This window comes from Scyliorhinus torazame, chromosome 12 (assembly GCF_047496885.1).
Source record: "Scyliorhinus torazame isolate Kashiwa2021f chromosome 12, sScyTor2.1, whole genome shotgun sequence".
Classification (NCBI taxonomy): domain Eukaryota; kingdom Metazoa; phylum Chordata; class Chondrichthyes; order Carcharhiniformes; family Scyliorhinidae; genus Scyliorhinus; species Scyliorhinus torazame.
In genome coordinates, this window is record NC_092718.1 from 31,982,731 (window position 1) to 31,997,453 (window position 14,723).

The following is a 14,723-nucleotide window of genomic DNA, read 5'->3' on the forward strand; positions in this document are numbered from 1 at the left end:
GTAAATCAATTATAGACAAAACCCAAATGCCTGTAAATTGTAAGAAAGTCACAGACAATTTAAAACTGAAAGGTAGGGATACTGTTCTGTTTTGGTCACTGAGGCATGGAGACAGAACCGATTGTAGTCACTAAGTGAAATATTTTTTACTATTTTAAAGTGGTACCACTGGACACATTTCCTGCATTTGTTAATGGTACATTCAAAAGGTATAAGAAACGTTGGGTTTAGTACCTCATGGTCACTGATCTCCAGATTAGCTTTGGGCTAGGAGAGGGACGGCACAAATTTTCTTCCCTCTGAATCAACCCAAGAGTTTGACCATATATTTATAAGATTACATGGCTGCTGGCAGGAGGGAGCACTGAAGGTTCCGATGCTTTGTTGCATTATAACTGTTTAATACTGGCTGGATGAGGCAGTTGGACTTTTCCTGTCTTTATTTTCATATGTTCTTATTTGTCAACAACAGTAGGCTTTTGGGGGGAGTGGTGAGCTCAGTTGGCTAGATTATAATGTGTGGTTCACAATAATGCCATGAGCTAAGGTAAGACCTGGGGTCTGCCTCCTTGCCCTGCCCTGCCCTGCAGTAAAATTGCAGCAGAGGCCATGGATTTGCCGACCCTTGAATAGGCGACCCTATTCAGACAAGAGTAGGCAGAGCTTAGGCAAAGCTAATTCAAAGGCTGTTTTTCTTCTGATGGTCTTATCCTTGAATTGACCTGCATATCTTAACTTCCTAGTGAAACACTTAATTGTAACAAATAATTTCGTAAGTGGAAATATGATACGTGAATCATGTTTCCATTTTTTTCAGTAAAATAAAATTCCTGAAAGTATATTCGTGACAAACCTGAAAAGTGCTCGACAACCCAAATCTGTTCATTGCCCTTCGATGCAGGGTCCTTCATCCATGCTCCAAATGTGTTTTCTATCTTTGTCACGCTGTTGGGACCATCTACTGATTTTATGATACGTCCTAAAAAAGGATATTGCTTATAAAGTTTAACAGCACAGAAAGAGGCCCTTCGGCCTATTGCACCAGTGCCAGCCATCAAGCACCTATCTATTCTAATCCTATTTTCCAGCACTTGGTCTATGGCATTTCAAGTGCTCATCTGAATGCTTCTCAATTGTTGTAAGAGTTCCTGCCTCTACCACCCTTTCAGGCAACGCGTTCCAAATTCCCACCACCCTCTGGATGAAAGGTTTCCCCTCAAATCCCCTCTAAATATCCTGCCCCTTATTTTAAATTTATGCCCCCTGGTTATTGACCCCTCTATTAAGGGGAAAAGCTCCCTCCTATCTACCCTACCTGTGTCCCCATAATTATGTACATGTCGATCATGACCCTCCTCAACCTTCTCTGCACCAAGGAAAACAACCCCAGCCCATCCAGCCGCTTTTCACAAAGCTGAAACGATCCAGCCCAAGTAACATCCTGGTGAATCTCCTCTGCACCCTTTCTAATGCAATCACATTCTCACGATAGTGTGGCTAACAGAACCGCACACAGTACTGTGGCCCAATGAGCGTTTTATACAGCTCCATCATAACCTCCTTGTTCTTATATTCAAAAACTCGTATAATAAAGGCACGTATCCCATTTGTCGTCTTAGCCACCTTATCTACCTGTCCTGTCGACTTCAGGGATCTATGGGCATGCACACTAAGGTCCCTCTGGTTCCCTGTAATTCTTAGCGGCTACCATGCATTGTGTATTGCCTTGCCTTGTTAGCAATAATGCAATAATGATTGCAATTCAATCTCAAAATTAAGACGGAATTGGTATGAAACAGTACCAAATTTCTTCGAAAAGGAACTCCGTGCTTTTTGTGCAGACGTCCTACTGATTAAACTGTCATCATTTGGAATGGCGTGAGCTTCATCTAAATGTAAATACAATTAATAATTAAACACAGGTTTCATTTCAAATGTCAAAAGTCACATTTCTACAGAGGATTTGTATTTAGAGATACTTTACCGTAATTGACTGTATTCTGTTGGTTTCGGGATTTTCCTTTGGAACCAGGTGGGCCAGGGGGTCCTATTGGACCTGGAGAACCCGGAGGCCCAGCTACTCCTGGGGGACCTGCAGGGCCCCTCTGACCTGAAGAAAAAAATTGTATTTAAAAATGTAAATCCGTTCAGTAAAGTTGCACTATAATGACCTGCAGGGTCTGTAGCTCAACCACAAGAAAATAATGAAGGTGGACGCAATGTTAATTTATAAAAAAGACGACCACAATCTGTCTACTAGTGTTTGCCAACACTAGAGCTTTGAATGGAAACTGCATTATTGAATCCACGCCATGTTTCATTTCAGCCTGGTAAGTTCACTCACACTTGGGGGCAGATATTCCCAAAAGCAAAAGGAAGACTTGCACTTATATTGCGCTTTGCACCACCTGAGCACATCCCAAAGCACTTGGCAACCACAGCTGAAGTACCCTTCAGGTGTAGTCACTGTTGTAACACAGGAACCGCAGTAACCAATTTGCACATAGCAAGTGCCACAGATAGCAATGTGAGACTGATACTTTTTTCTTGAGATATTGACCGAGGGATAAATATTGGCCAGGAGACCGGGGAGAACCCTGCCTCCTCCTTGTGGAAATAGTTTTATGGAATCTCTTAGAAGGCCGGAGCCATGGTTTGATGCCTCATGTCAAAGAGGGCAGCTCCACAGTTCAGCACGTTGCCCCCACCCCCCCCCCCCCCCCCCCCCAAGTCCCTGGAGTGGAATTTATCCCTAACTCAAAAGGAGCTGCAGCTGAGATCTCAGCTTCCAGGCAGCCAACCAGTGGAGTGAGACTCACACCAGCTTGAGCAGGGAGCAAAGAGGTCGGCGCCATTTTGAGACCCGAACTTCATTTAAAAAGAACAGCGGGCTGCCCACCCCAGATAGGCCAGATTCGGACCAGCAACCAGCACTGTAATGTAAAGTTGGGAGAGTCTCGGGCACCAGCCACCACTTTTATTTTTGTGAAGCTCAGAGAAAAACAGCAGCGAACTTAATTTAAAACTTGCATTTTTACACCCACTCTGGATGTGCTGCGAGTAAACCTAGTTGCAGTGTGGACTCCACACCATTCTGTCCTAGCATGACTGTCAGGGTCCTATGTGCGTTGTAGGATTCTACTTCACATTTATTGACTGAAACAGATGGACACATGGGTTGTCATGTGATAGTCCCCTTTAAAATATTCTGTCAACCAGACTGGCAGCATTAATGTGGTGGTAAGATTACCAAATTCACGTCTGTGCCAGTGCTACCTTGCCGACATTTCTTTTTGCGCACGGTAAAATGGTCACCAAAGAGTAAATCATGCCACAATGATACCTCAAACTAATAAGTCCATGAGCTTGAAATATGACTCTTAAGTGCTAGCGGGAAGATTTACTGTGGGATTCTCCCAGTCTCCAGTCGCACATTTGGGAGAACGTTGGTGGAATCCGGGAAAAACAGCAGGCGCGATTCTCCCGAAAGGAAACAAAGTCCCCTTGCGAGCGGATTTAGCCGCATGTTTCCAGCACTCGCAGTGCCGAGAAACACATGGCTATTCAACGCGACTCACGTTGGATAAGGGGCCTGAACGGGAAAAGCACGGCCGAGGCCGCACATAGCCCCGTTTTGTACAGTGGGGAGATCCGCTCGCTGGACCTTCCCAGAGAAGCAAACGATCAGGACGCAATGTCGTCCCGATCTCCAAGGCCCCCAAAGCTATCCCCGACTTCTCCGTCGCCCCTCCCCCCGCCCCCCCAGTCCAAACGCATAATGGGAGGGTTCCCGGCACCCAAGCAGGGCACCCCCAGCCCGATCACACGTGCACAAAACATGCCAGCTTGGCAATGCCAAACTGGCGGAGCCCACGCTAAGGGTTTCACCAATATCCTGCTGAAGAATCCCTGCAGAAGGGTCTGGGAAGACCCTCACCAATAAATTCTGGTGGAGAGGAAACCCGAGACACTACACGTGTAGTGTCTCCCACCCTCCTCCTCTAACCTATTAATAAAACCCATTGGTCTGAGGTAAGTACCATATTTTATTATATTAATTTTTTTTAAATAAAAATTTAATTTAGTTGTTAGCCAGATCTTGGTAGAAAGTTAGAGGAATGGCAGGGAAGGGAGTGCAATGTTCCTCCTGCAGGATGTTTGAGGTGAGGGATGCAGTTAGTGTCCCTGCTGATTTTACCTGCAGGAAGTGCTGCCATCTCCAGCTCCTCCAAGACTGAGTTAGGGAACAGGAGCTGGAGTTGGAAGAACTTCGGATCATTCGGGAGGCAGAAGGGGTCATAGATAGCAGCTTCAGGGAATTAGTTACACCAAAGATTGGAGATAGGTGGGTAACTGTAAGAGGGACTGGGAAAAAGCAGTCAGTGCAGGGATCCCCTGCGGTCGTTCCCCTGAGAAACAAGTATACCGCTTTGGATACTTGTGGGGGGGGGGGACTTACCAGGGGTAAGCCATGGGGTACGGGCATCTGGCACGGAGTCTGTCCCTGTTGCTCAGAAGGGAAGGGGGAGAGGAGCAGAGCATTAGTAATTGGGGACTCTATAGTCAGGGGCACAGATAGGAGATTTTGTGGGAGCGTGAGAGACTCACGTTTGGTATGTTGCCTCCCAGGTGCAAGGGTACGTGATGTCTCGGATCGTGTTTTGCAGGTCCTTAGGGGGAGGGGGAGCAGCCCCAAGTCGTGGTCCACATTGGCACTAACGACATAGGTAGGAAAGGGGACAAGGATGTCAGGCAGGCTTTCAGGGAGCTAGGATGGAAGCTCAGAACTAGAACAAACAGAGTTGTTATCTCTGGCTTGTTGCCCGTGCCACGTGATAGTGAGATGAGGAATAGGGAGAGAGAGCATTTAAACACGTGGCTACAGGGATGGTGCAGGGGGGAGGGATTCAGATTTCTGGATAACTGGGGCTCTTTCTGGGGAAGGTGGGACCTCTACAGACAGGATGGTCTACATCTGAACCTGAGGGGCACAAATATCCTGGGGGGGAGATTTGTTAGTGCTCTTTGGGGGGGTTTAAACTAATGCAGCAGGGGCATGGGAACCTGGATTGTAGTTTTAGGGTAAGGGAGAATGAGAGTATAGAGGTCAGGAGCACAGATTTGACGTCGCAGGAGGGGGCCAGTGTTCAGGTAGGTGGTTTGAAGTGTGTCTACTTCAATGCCAGGAGTATACGAAACAAGGTAGGGGAACTGGCAGCATGGGTTGGTACCTGGGACTTCGATGTTGTGGCCATTTCGGAGACATGGATAGAGCAGGGACAGGAATGGATGTTGCAGGTTCCGGGGTTTAGGTGTTTTAGTAAGCACAGAGAAGGAGGCAAAAGAGGGGGAGGTGTGGCGCTGCTAGTCAAGAGCAGTATTACGGTGGCGGAGAGAATGCTAGATGGGGACTCTTCTTCCGAGGTAGTATGGGCTGAAGTTAGAAACAGGAAAGGAGAGGTCACCCTGTTGGGAGTTTTTTATAGGCCTCCTAATAGTTCTAGGGATGTAGAGGAAAGGATGGCGAAGATGATTCTGGATATGAGCGAAAGTAACAGGGTAGTTATTTTGGGAGACTTTAACTTTCCAAATATTGACTGGAAAAGATATAGTTCGAGTACAATAGATGGGTCGTTTTTTGTACAGTGTGTGCAGGAGGGTTTCCTGAAACAATATGTTGACAGGCCAACAGGAGGCGAGGCCACGTTGGATTTGGTTTTGGGTAATGAACCAGGCCAGGTGTTGGATTTGGAGGTAGGAGAGCACTTTGGGGACAGTGACCACAATTCGGTGACGTTTACGTTAATGATGGAAAGGGATAAGTATACACCGCAGGGCAAGAGTTATAGCTGGGGGAAGGGCAATTATGATGCCATTAGACGTGACTTGGGGGGGATAAGGTGGAGAAGTAGGCTGCAAGTGTTGGGCACACTGGATAAGTGGGGCTTGTTCAAGGATCAGCTACTGCGTGTTCTTGATAAGTATGTACCGGTCAGACAGGGAGGAAGGCGTCGAGCGAGGGAACCGTGGTTTACCAAGGAAGTGCAATCTCTTGTTAAGAGGAAGAAGGAGGCCTATGTGAAGATGAAGTGTGAAGTTTCGGTTGGGGCGATGGATAGTTACAAGGTAGCGAGGAAGGATCTAAAGAGAGAGCTAAGACGAGCAAGGAGGGGACATGAGAAGTATTTGGCAGGAAGGATCAAGGAAAACCCAAAAGCTTTCTATAGGTATGTCAGGAATAAGCGAATGACTAGGGAAAGAGTAGGACCAGTCAAGGACAGGGATGGGAAATTGTGTGTGGAGTCTGAAGAGATAGGCGAGATACTAAATGAATATTTTTCGTCAGTATTCACTCAGGAAAAAGATAATGTTGTGGAGGAGAATGCTGAGCCCCAGGCTAATAGAATAGATGGCATTGAGGTACGTAGGGAAGAGGTGTTGGCAATTCTGGACAGGCTGAAAATAGATAAGTCCCCGGGACCTGATGGGATTTATCCTAGGATTCTCTGGGAGGCCAGGGAAGAGATTGCTGGACCTTTGGCTTTGATTTTTATGTCATCATTGGCTACAGGAATAGTGCCAGAGGACTGGAGGACAGCAAATGTGGTCCCTTTGTTCAAAAAGGGGAGCAGAGACAACCCCGGCAACTATAGACCGGTGAGCCTCACGTCTGTAGTGGGTAAAGTCTTGGAGGGGATTATAAGAGACAAGATTTATAATCATCTAGATAGGAATAATATGATCAGGGATAGTCAGCATGGCTTTGTGAAGGGTAGGTCATGCCTCACAAACCTTATTGAGTTCTTTGAGAAGGTGACTGAACAGGTAGACGAGGGTAGAGCAGTTGATGTGGTGTATATGGATTTCAGCAAAGCGTTTGATAAGGTTCCCCACGGTAGGCTATTGCAAAAAATACGGAGGCTGGGGATTGAGGGTGATTTAGAGATGTGGATCAGAAATTGGCTAGCTGAAAGAAGACAGAGGGTGGTGGTTGATGGGAAATGTTCAGAATGGAGTACAGTCACAAGTGGAGTACCACAAGGATCTGTTCTGGGGCCGTTGCTGTTTGTCATTTTTATCAATGACCTAGAGGAAGGCGCAGAAGGGTGGGTGAGTAAATTTGCAGACGATACTAAAGTCGGTGGTGTTGTCGATAGTGTGGAAGGATGTAGCAGGTTATAGAGGGATATAGATAAGATGCAGAGCTGGGCTGAGAGGTGGCAAATGGAGTTTAATGTAGAGAAGTGTGAGGTGATTCACTTTGGAAGGAATAACAGGAATGCGGAATATTTGGCTAATGGTAAAGTTCTTGAAAGTGTGGATGAGCAGAGGGATCTAGGTGTCCATGTACATAGATCCCTGAAAGTTGCCACCCAGGTTGATAGGGTTGTGAAGAAGGCCTATGGAGTGTTGGCCTTTATTGGTAGAGGGATTGAGTTCCGGAGTCGGGAGGTCATGTTGCAGCTGTACAGAACTCTGGTACGGCCGCATTTGGAGTATTGCGTACAGTTCTGGTCACCGCATTATAGGAAGGACGTGGAGGCTTTGGAGCGGGTGCAGAGGAGATTTACCAGGATGTTGCCTGGTATGGAGGGAAAATCTTATGAGGAAAGGCTGATGGACTTGAGGTTGTTTTCGTTGGAGAGAAGAAGGTTAAGAGGAGACTTAATAGAGGCATACAAAATGATCAGGGGGTTGGATAGGGTGGACAGTGAGAGCCTTCTCCCGCGGATGGATATGGCTGGCACGAGGGGACATAACTTTAAACTGAGGGGTAATAGATATAGGACAGAGGTCAGAGGTAGGTTCTTTACGCAAAGAGTAGTGAGGCCGTGGAATGCCCTACCTGCTACAGTAGTGAACTCGCCAACATTGAGGGCATTTAAAAGTTTATTGGATAAACATATGGATGATAATGGCATAGTGTAGGTTAGATGGCTTTTGTTCCGGTGCAACATCGTGGGCCGAAGGGCCTGTACTGCGCTGTATTGTTCTATGTTCTATGTTCTATAATCCCATGGAAAATTGGTGCAGCATTTGTCTACACTGCAACAATGACTCCACTTGAAAATTAATTAATTGTCTCCAAAGTGCTTTTGAACCTGAGAATGTAAAACATGTGATATAAATGCAGAGTTCTTTCTTCATTTACAGGGTTCATGCTGCGCATCATTAGAAGCAAATAGGTTAACAAATTCCATTAGATCTCTGGCTGCTGTTTTAACAAAGATGCTAACTGCTTAATTTCTACCTTTGTTAAAGTGACAAGAACTTTCACTTTCATGCATTAACACATTTTCTACTTATGTCAGCTTCAAAAGCCTGTTTTCGCACATTGTCCTGATGTGCTCCTTAAATTCTGGAGGTATCGGAAAGTATATTATTTTACAGGCAGATTAATGCCCAGGATTTCACCAAGTGGGTAGGTTGACAAAATAGCACCAGAAGGCATTGGGGGGGGGGGGGGGGGCTGACTTCCTGCTGTCAACGTGGCAACAACTCACCCAACTGGAGGCAGGCAGCTAATTATTCATTTAACAGCCAACTTTTACACCCTCTGGCATTTTACCAACCTCAGAGCAACTGTCAACATGTATGAAAATCACCAAGCACATTGATGAGGCCTCCCAGTGACCTTGGAATGGGGGGGAGGGGTGGGAGGTTGGATAACCTGCCCCTGACAGCAATGGCTACCCTCGTAGTTCCAGCGCTGCCTTTAGAGGTTTCAGCCCTTCAACCGCCAATGCCCGAACGTGCCACATAAAAAATAAATTCTTCCCTATGCCATTCTCGCCGGCCAGGTGCTCCAGAAGCCCGGTAGTAGTGGATGCCCTGAGGATGTGGGGACAGTGGGGGCAGCACATGGGGCTGGAGGGGACATTGGTATGGGTACCGATCTGTGGTAATCACCAGAGGTTGGATGGGGGGTTCCGGGGGTGGCAGCGGGTGGGGATCGAGTGGTTTGGGGATTTGTTTATCGACGGCGGCTTTCCGTGTTGGCATGAGTTGGAGGAGGAGTTTAAGCTGCCTGATGGGAATGGGTTCTGTTACCTGCAGGTGAGGGACTTTGTGCGGAGGCAGGTATTGACTTTCCTGCACCTACCGTCCCAGGGGTGCAGGATAAGGTAGTGTCGAAAACGGGAGTGGGGGAGGGGAAGGTATTGGAGATTTATAAGGAGCTGATGGACTGGGAGGGAGCCCCGATAGGAGTGGTGAAGCAAACGTGGGAGGACGAGTTGGAGGCTAGGTTATGGGAGGTCGCCCTGAGGCGAGTCAATGCATCCTTGACGTGTGCAAGTCTTAGCCTGATACAATTTAAGGTGGTCCACAGGGAGCACATGACTGTGGCCCATAGAGCAGGTTCTTTGAGGGGGTGGAGGATCGGTATGGGCGGTGTGCCGGTGGGCCTGCGAACCATGCCCACATGTTTTGGGCATGTGCAAAGCTAAGGGGAGTCTGGCAGGGGTTTGCTGACATCATGTCAGAGGTACTGAAGGTAAGGGTGGTTCCGAGTCCAGGGGGCGATTTTTGGACCTGGGAATCCAGGGGGCGAGAGAGAGGCCGATAGAACAATAGAACATTACAGCGCAGTTCAGGCCCTTCGGCCCTCGATGTTGGGCCGACCTGTGAAACCACTCTAAAGCCCATCTACACTATTCCATTATCATCCATATGTTTATCCAATGACCATTTAAATGCCCTTAATGTTGGCGAGTCCACGGCTGTTGCAGGCAGGGCATCCCACGCCCCTACTACTCTCTGAGTAAAGAACCTACCTCTGACATCTGTCCTATATCTATCTCTCCTCAATTTAAAGCTATGACCCCTCGTGCTAGCCATCACCATCCGAGGAACAAGGCTCTCACTGTCCACCCTATCTAATCCTCTGATCATCTTGTATGCCTCTATTAAGTCACCTCTTAACCTTCTCTCTAACGAAAACAGCCTCAAGTCCCTCAGCGTTTCCTCATAAGATCTTTCCTCTATACCAGACACCATCCTGGTAAATTTCCTCTGCACCCTTTCCAATGTTTCCACATCCTTCCTAAAATGCGGCGACCAGAACTGCACGCAATACTCCAAATGCGGCCGCACCAGAGTTTTGTACAGCTGCAACATGACCTCATGGCTCTGACTCTCAATCCCTCTACCAATAAAAGCTAACACACCGTGCGCCTTCTCAACAACCCTATCAACCTGGGTGGCAACTTTCAGGGATCTATGTACATGGACACCAAGATCTCTCTGCTCATCCACACTATCAAGAATCTTACCATTAGCCCAGTACTCTGTATTCCTGTTACTCATTCCAAAATGAATCACCTCACACTTTTCTGCATTAAACTCCATTTGCCACTTCTCAGCCCAGCTCTGGAGCTTATCTATGTCCCTCTGTAACCTGCAACATCCTTCCCCACTGTCCACAACTCCATCGACTTTAGTGTCATCCACACATTTACTCACCCATCCTTCTACACCCTCCTCCAGGTCATTTATAAAAATAACAAACAGCAGTGGCCCCAAAACAGATCCTTGTGGTACACCACTAGTAACTGAACGCCAGGCTGAACATTTCCCATCAACCACCACCCTCAATCTTCTTACAGCTAGCCAATTTCTGATCCAAACCGCTAAATCACCCTCAATCCCATGCCTCCATATTTTCTGCAACAGCCTACCGTGGGGAACCTTATCAGACGCTTTACTGAAATCCATGTACACCACATCAACTGCTTTACCCTCATCTACCTGTTTGATCACCTTCTCAAAGAACTCAATAAGGTTTGTGAGGCACAACCTTCACAAAAACGTGTTAACTATCCCTAATCAAATTATTCCTTTCCCGATGATTATAAATCCTATCTCTTATAATCCTTTCCAAGACATTGTCCACAACAGAATTAAGGCTCATTGGTCTACAGTTACCGGGGTTATCTCTACTCGCCTTCTTGATGTCTTGGCCTTTGCCTCCTTGGTAGCCCGGAGGTGGATTTTATTGGCATGGAGGGACTCGGAGCCCCTGAAGTCGGAGGCGTGGGTCAGTGACATGGCCGGGTTTCTCTGGCTGAAGATTAAGTTCGCCCTGAGGGGATCGATGTTAGGGTTTGCCCGGAGGTTTATCGACATCTTTGGGAAAAATTAAGCTGTCAGCGGGGTTGGAGGGGCGGTTAAAAAAAAAGAGAGGCACGCGGGGTTGAGTAAGGTGGGGGAAGGTTAGTGGGGAATTAGGATTGAGGAGTCGTAGATGTAAGCCATGTTGGCTGGGTTTTGTGGTTGGCTGGGTGTGTGTTTTTCATTTTTCATAGAATTTACAGTGCAGAAGGAGGCCATTCGGCCCAACGAGTCTGCACCGGCTCTTGGAAAGAGCACCCTACACAAGGTCCACACCTCCACCCTATCCCAGTAACCCCACCCAACACTAAGGACAATTTTGGACACTAAGGGCAATTTATCATGGCCAATCCACCTATCCTGCACATCTTTGGACTGTGGGAGGAAACCGGAGCACCCGGAGGAAACCCACGCACACACAGGGAGGATGTGCAGAGTCCGTACAGACAGTGACCCAAGCCGGAATCGAACCTATTCGACATGGAGCTGTGAAGCAATTGTGCTATCCACAATGCTACCGTGCTGCCCACGTGTTAAACTTATAATATAAATGCCTTAATAAAAATATATATTTTTTAAAATAAAAAATTCTTCCTGGTCCTTTGAGATTGCCTCAAAATGGCGCCCCCCACTCCTCCCCCTTACAGCCTCAAAATGGAGCCGCCCTCTCCTTCCCCTTACAGCCTCAAAATGATGCCACCCTCTCCTTCCCCTTACCGCCTCAAAATGGCGCCGCCCTCTCCTTCCCCTTACAGCCTCAAAATGGCGCCGCCCTCTCCTTCCCCTTACAGCCTCAAAATGGCGCCGCCCTCTCCTTCCCCTTACAGCCTCAAAATGGAGTCGCCCTCTCCTTCCCCTTACAGCCTCAAAATGGAGACGACCTCTCCTTCCCCTTACAGTCTCAAAATGGCGCCGCCCTCTCCTTCCCCTTACAGCCTCAAAATGGCGCTGCCCTCTCCTTCCCTTACAGTCGCAGCCATCTCTATCTGTGGCACTGCTGAGACTACCAGTCCTCCAATTGGGCTAGCAGCTCGGCGAGGCAAGCCAACATCCTTAAAGGAGTGTGGTGGTGCCAGTGATGGCTTCTGAATTGGCTGCCAGTGGTAAAATCCTTGTCATTTGTCCAGGTAGGCTTCGGACCTTCATTAGGTCCAGCCGAAGAGGGGGTCCCTCGGTGTGCCTGTAAAATTCAGCCTAATGTCTCGTAGGGATCTGACCATCTGGAGTTAGTCATGGTCCATTCACTTAAATTCATACATTTCTGGGTGTGAATCTGATTACGTGGCCGCAGGGATAGATCTCAAACCGTGTTTTCACGACAAAAATCCTGTTAGTGACCATAACGGGATTTGTTCCCACGGTTAATGGTCCCACAAAATCACGCACCTTGACTTGGGAAGATCCAACTGGAAGGAATGCTGTTAACTGATCCGGCATTTTCATAAATATTATTACTAAATATAAGGGGATAACTTTGACAGGCAAATTTTGTCTATCTTACACCTAGCAGCCAAGCTTTAAACCAATATAAAATCAATTTGATAGTTTACCTTCTAAAATGATCTCATTGTAAGGCTCTCCCCGTTCGCCTTTTGCTCCAGGATCACCTTTTGGACCTGGCAGCCCATCAGAACCAGGTGGGCCCAGGTCTCCTTTGTCCCCTTTTGGTCCTAAATCTCCAGGTTCCCCTTTTTGTCCAGGGGCAGCTGTGATGCGAAGAGGAAATTATGTTTGAATATGAATGCTAATCAGCTGATCACATTGTTATGGAAACACAAGCGCGCTTATGTGTAAATAATAATGTTCTACACACGTAAGACCCAAAACGTACTTAGCTAATGTTTGGCTAATGATTAAATGGAGCCCTCCATTCGGAATTTACTTGGCTGGTAAAACAAAGTAGTCTGTCAAATATTTTGCTGCTGATCAAGCGATTTTGGGGCTGACACCTTATTTCTTATTTACGTACAACAGCATCACAAGAGCCCCGGGTGAGCAAAGATATCAAATGAGAGATGTGTTGCTGGAAATTACTCTTCAGGATAATAGCTGACAAATGACTTCGAACAATGTTCCACACACTTCCATTGTCCAAACCTTTCATAGCAAAGTTTACCCATTGCAGATGAGGAGGAAGACTGTTCCTGGGTAAGGCTACTGAATCGTACAGACATCGAAAACATTCACTACCTTTTCGTGCTCGTTTGCCCTCTTTTCCAGGTGGTCCGGGAAGCCCAAGAGATCCATCTGAGCCATTTACCCCAGGTAATCCATTTAAACCTGGAGAGCCTAAGAGATATACCAATTAAATACATCTATGTATAACATATATCATGTCAAAAATCTACAGCGGGGTTAATTTTCTAGTCCTGCCCGCTACGGAAATCGTTGTGGGTGGGATGGACAATTACGTGGACCATTGATAGGTCCGTTGACCTCGGGCAGGGTCAGAAAATCAAGGATAGTCAAAAATTCTAAGATGTTTTAAATCATAATTCTCCACGCTAAGGTCCTATGCCTTAAGGGGCTTTGGCACCCATGGATTTCTATTGCATTCGTCCATGCTTATACTTGGCAAAGCACTGCAGTTTGCTGTTGCCTTCTGCTGTATGGCTGGCTAGGAGCTTCTCCCACTCTTACCACCTACCATCAGGCACATTGGAAGATTTACAGGCTGATGATCAACCTGTTTGTCCACGTTATTGGCACACTTTCTGTTGCCATCAAGCCCCAGAGTGGGGCTTGAGCCCAAAGCCTCTGGACAAGAGATAGGGCTGCTACCCACTTGCCCCAAGACCTCTCCTAAAGAATAAATTGATGCACATTATGAATAATTCTTACCTGCTGGTCCAGCTGGTCCAGGTGGACCTATTTTATACAATTTAGAGAAGAGGCAAGTTTAGACATAGTTAATTAAAAAGAGGTCAAAGTGTATTAAATATAAGCATATACTTACTATAAGGGATGACTTCTTAAGTGTAATCTAAGTATAAAATAAACAATGGACCTCTACCATGGAGAAGGACAAGGGCAGCAGATACCTGGGAACACCACTACCTGCAGGTTTCCCTCCAAAACACCCACCATCCTGATTTGGAAATATATCGCCGTTCCTTCACTATTGCTGGGTCAAAACCGGGAACTCCCTCCCTATCAGCATTGTGGGTGTACCTACATCACATGATCTACAGCGGTTCAAGAAGGTAGCTCAACACCACCTTCTCCAGGGCAATTAGAGATGGGTAATAAATGCTGGCCTAGCCAGCGAAGTCCACATCCCGTAAAAGATAAAACAAATGGAACAATCAAATGGAGTGCATAATGACTCAACACAAAACTGGATCAATTTCTGATTCAGTAAAGAGAAGAAGGGTATTAGGCTATTGGTTCAGAAAAGCTTTTAAAAATGGTCAGGCGGGGCTAATGTCGCATTTTTGCATTAAAGCCTTTCATCAGCCTTCCAGTCCAACACTAATTCCTGACAGTCAAACTTCTCTGACAAGTGGATCTGAACTCCCACACAGCTTAATCCCTTTGTCCTCACACTGCTGCCTGAATGTGGGGTTCTATCCACACTCCGGTCATCCTCCCCCAAGTGAGAGGGTCTTCAT

The 14,723-nt window shown here is 47.0% G+C and overlaps 1 protein-coding gene across 3 annotated transcripts in view; it reads right to left on the reverse strand.

The window, feature by feature from the left end:
* Positions 1 to 14,723, reverse strand: part of gldn (gliomedin) — a 69,463-nt gene that overhangs the window by 30,344 nt on the left and 24,396 nt on the right. For all 3 annotated transcript variants that reach the window (XM_072470621.1, XM_072470620.1, XM_072470622.1), the window contains exons 3-8: positions 13,954 to 13,980; positions 13,303 to 13,401; positions 12,663 to 12,818; positions 1,985 to 2,110; positions 1,803 to 1,889; positions 854 to 979 (exon numbers count right to left, since the gene is read on the reverse strand). In XM_072470621.1, the coding sequence (XP_072326722.1) occupies positions 854 to 979; positions 1,803 to 1,889; positions 1,985 to 2,110; positions 12,663 to 12,818; positions 13,303 to 13,401; positions 13,954 to 13,980 (621 nt within the window). The remainder of the gene's footprint in view (positions 1 to 853; positions 980 to 1,802; positions 1,890 to 1,984; positions 2,111 to 12,662; positions 12,819 to 13,302; positions 13,402 to 13,953; positions 13,981 to 14,723) is intronic.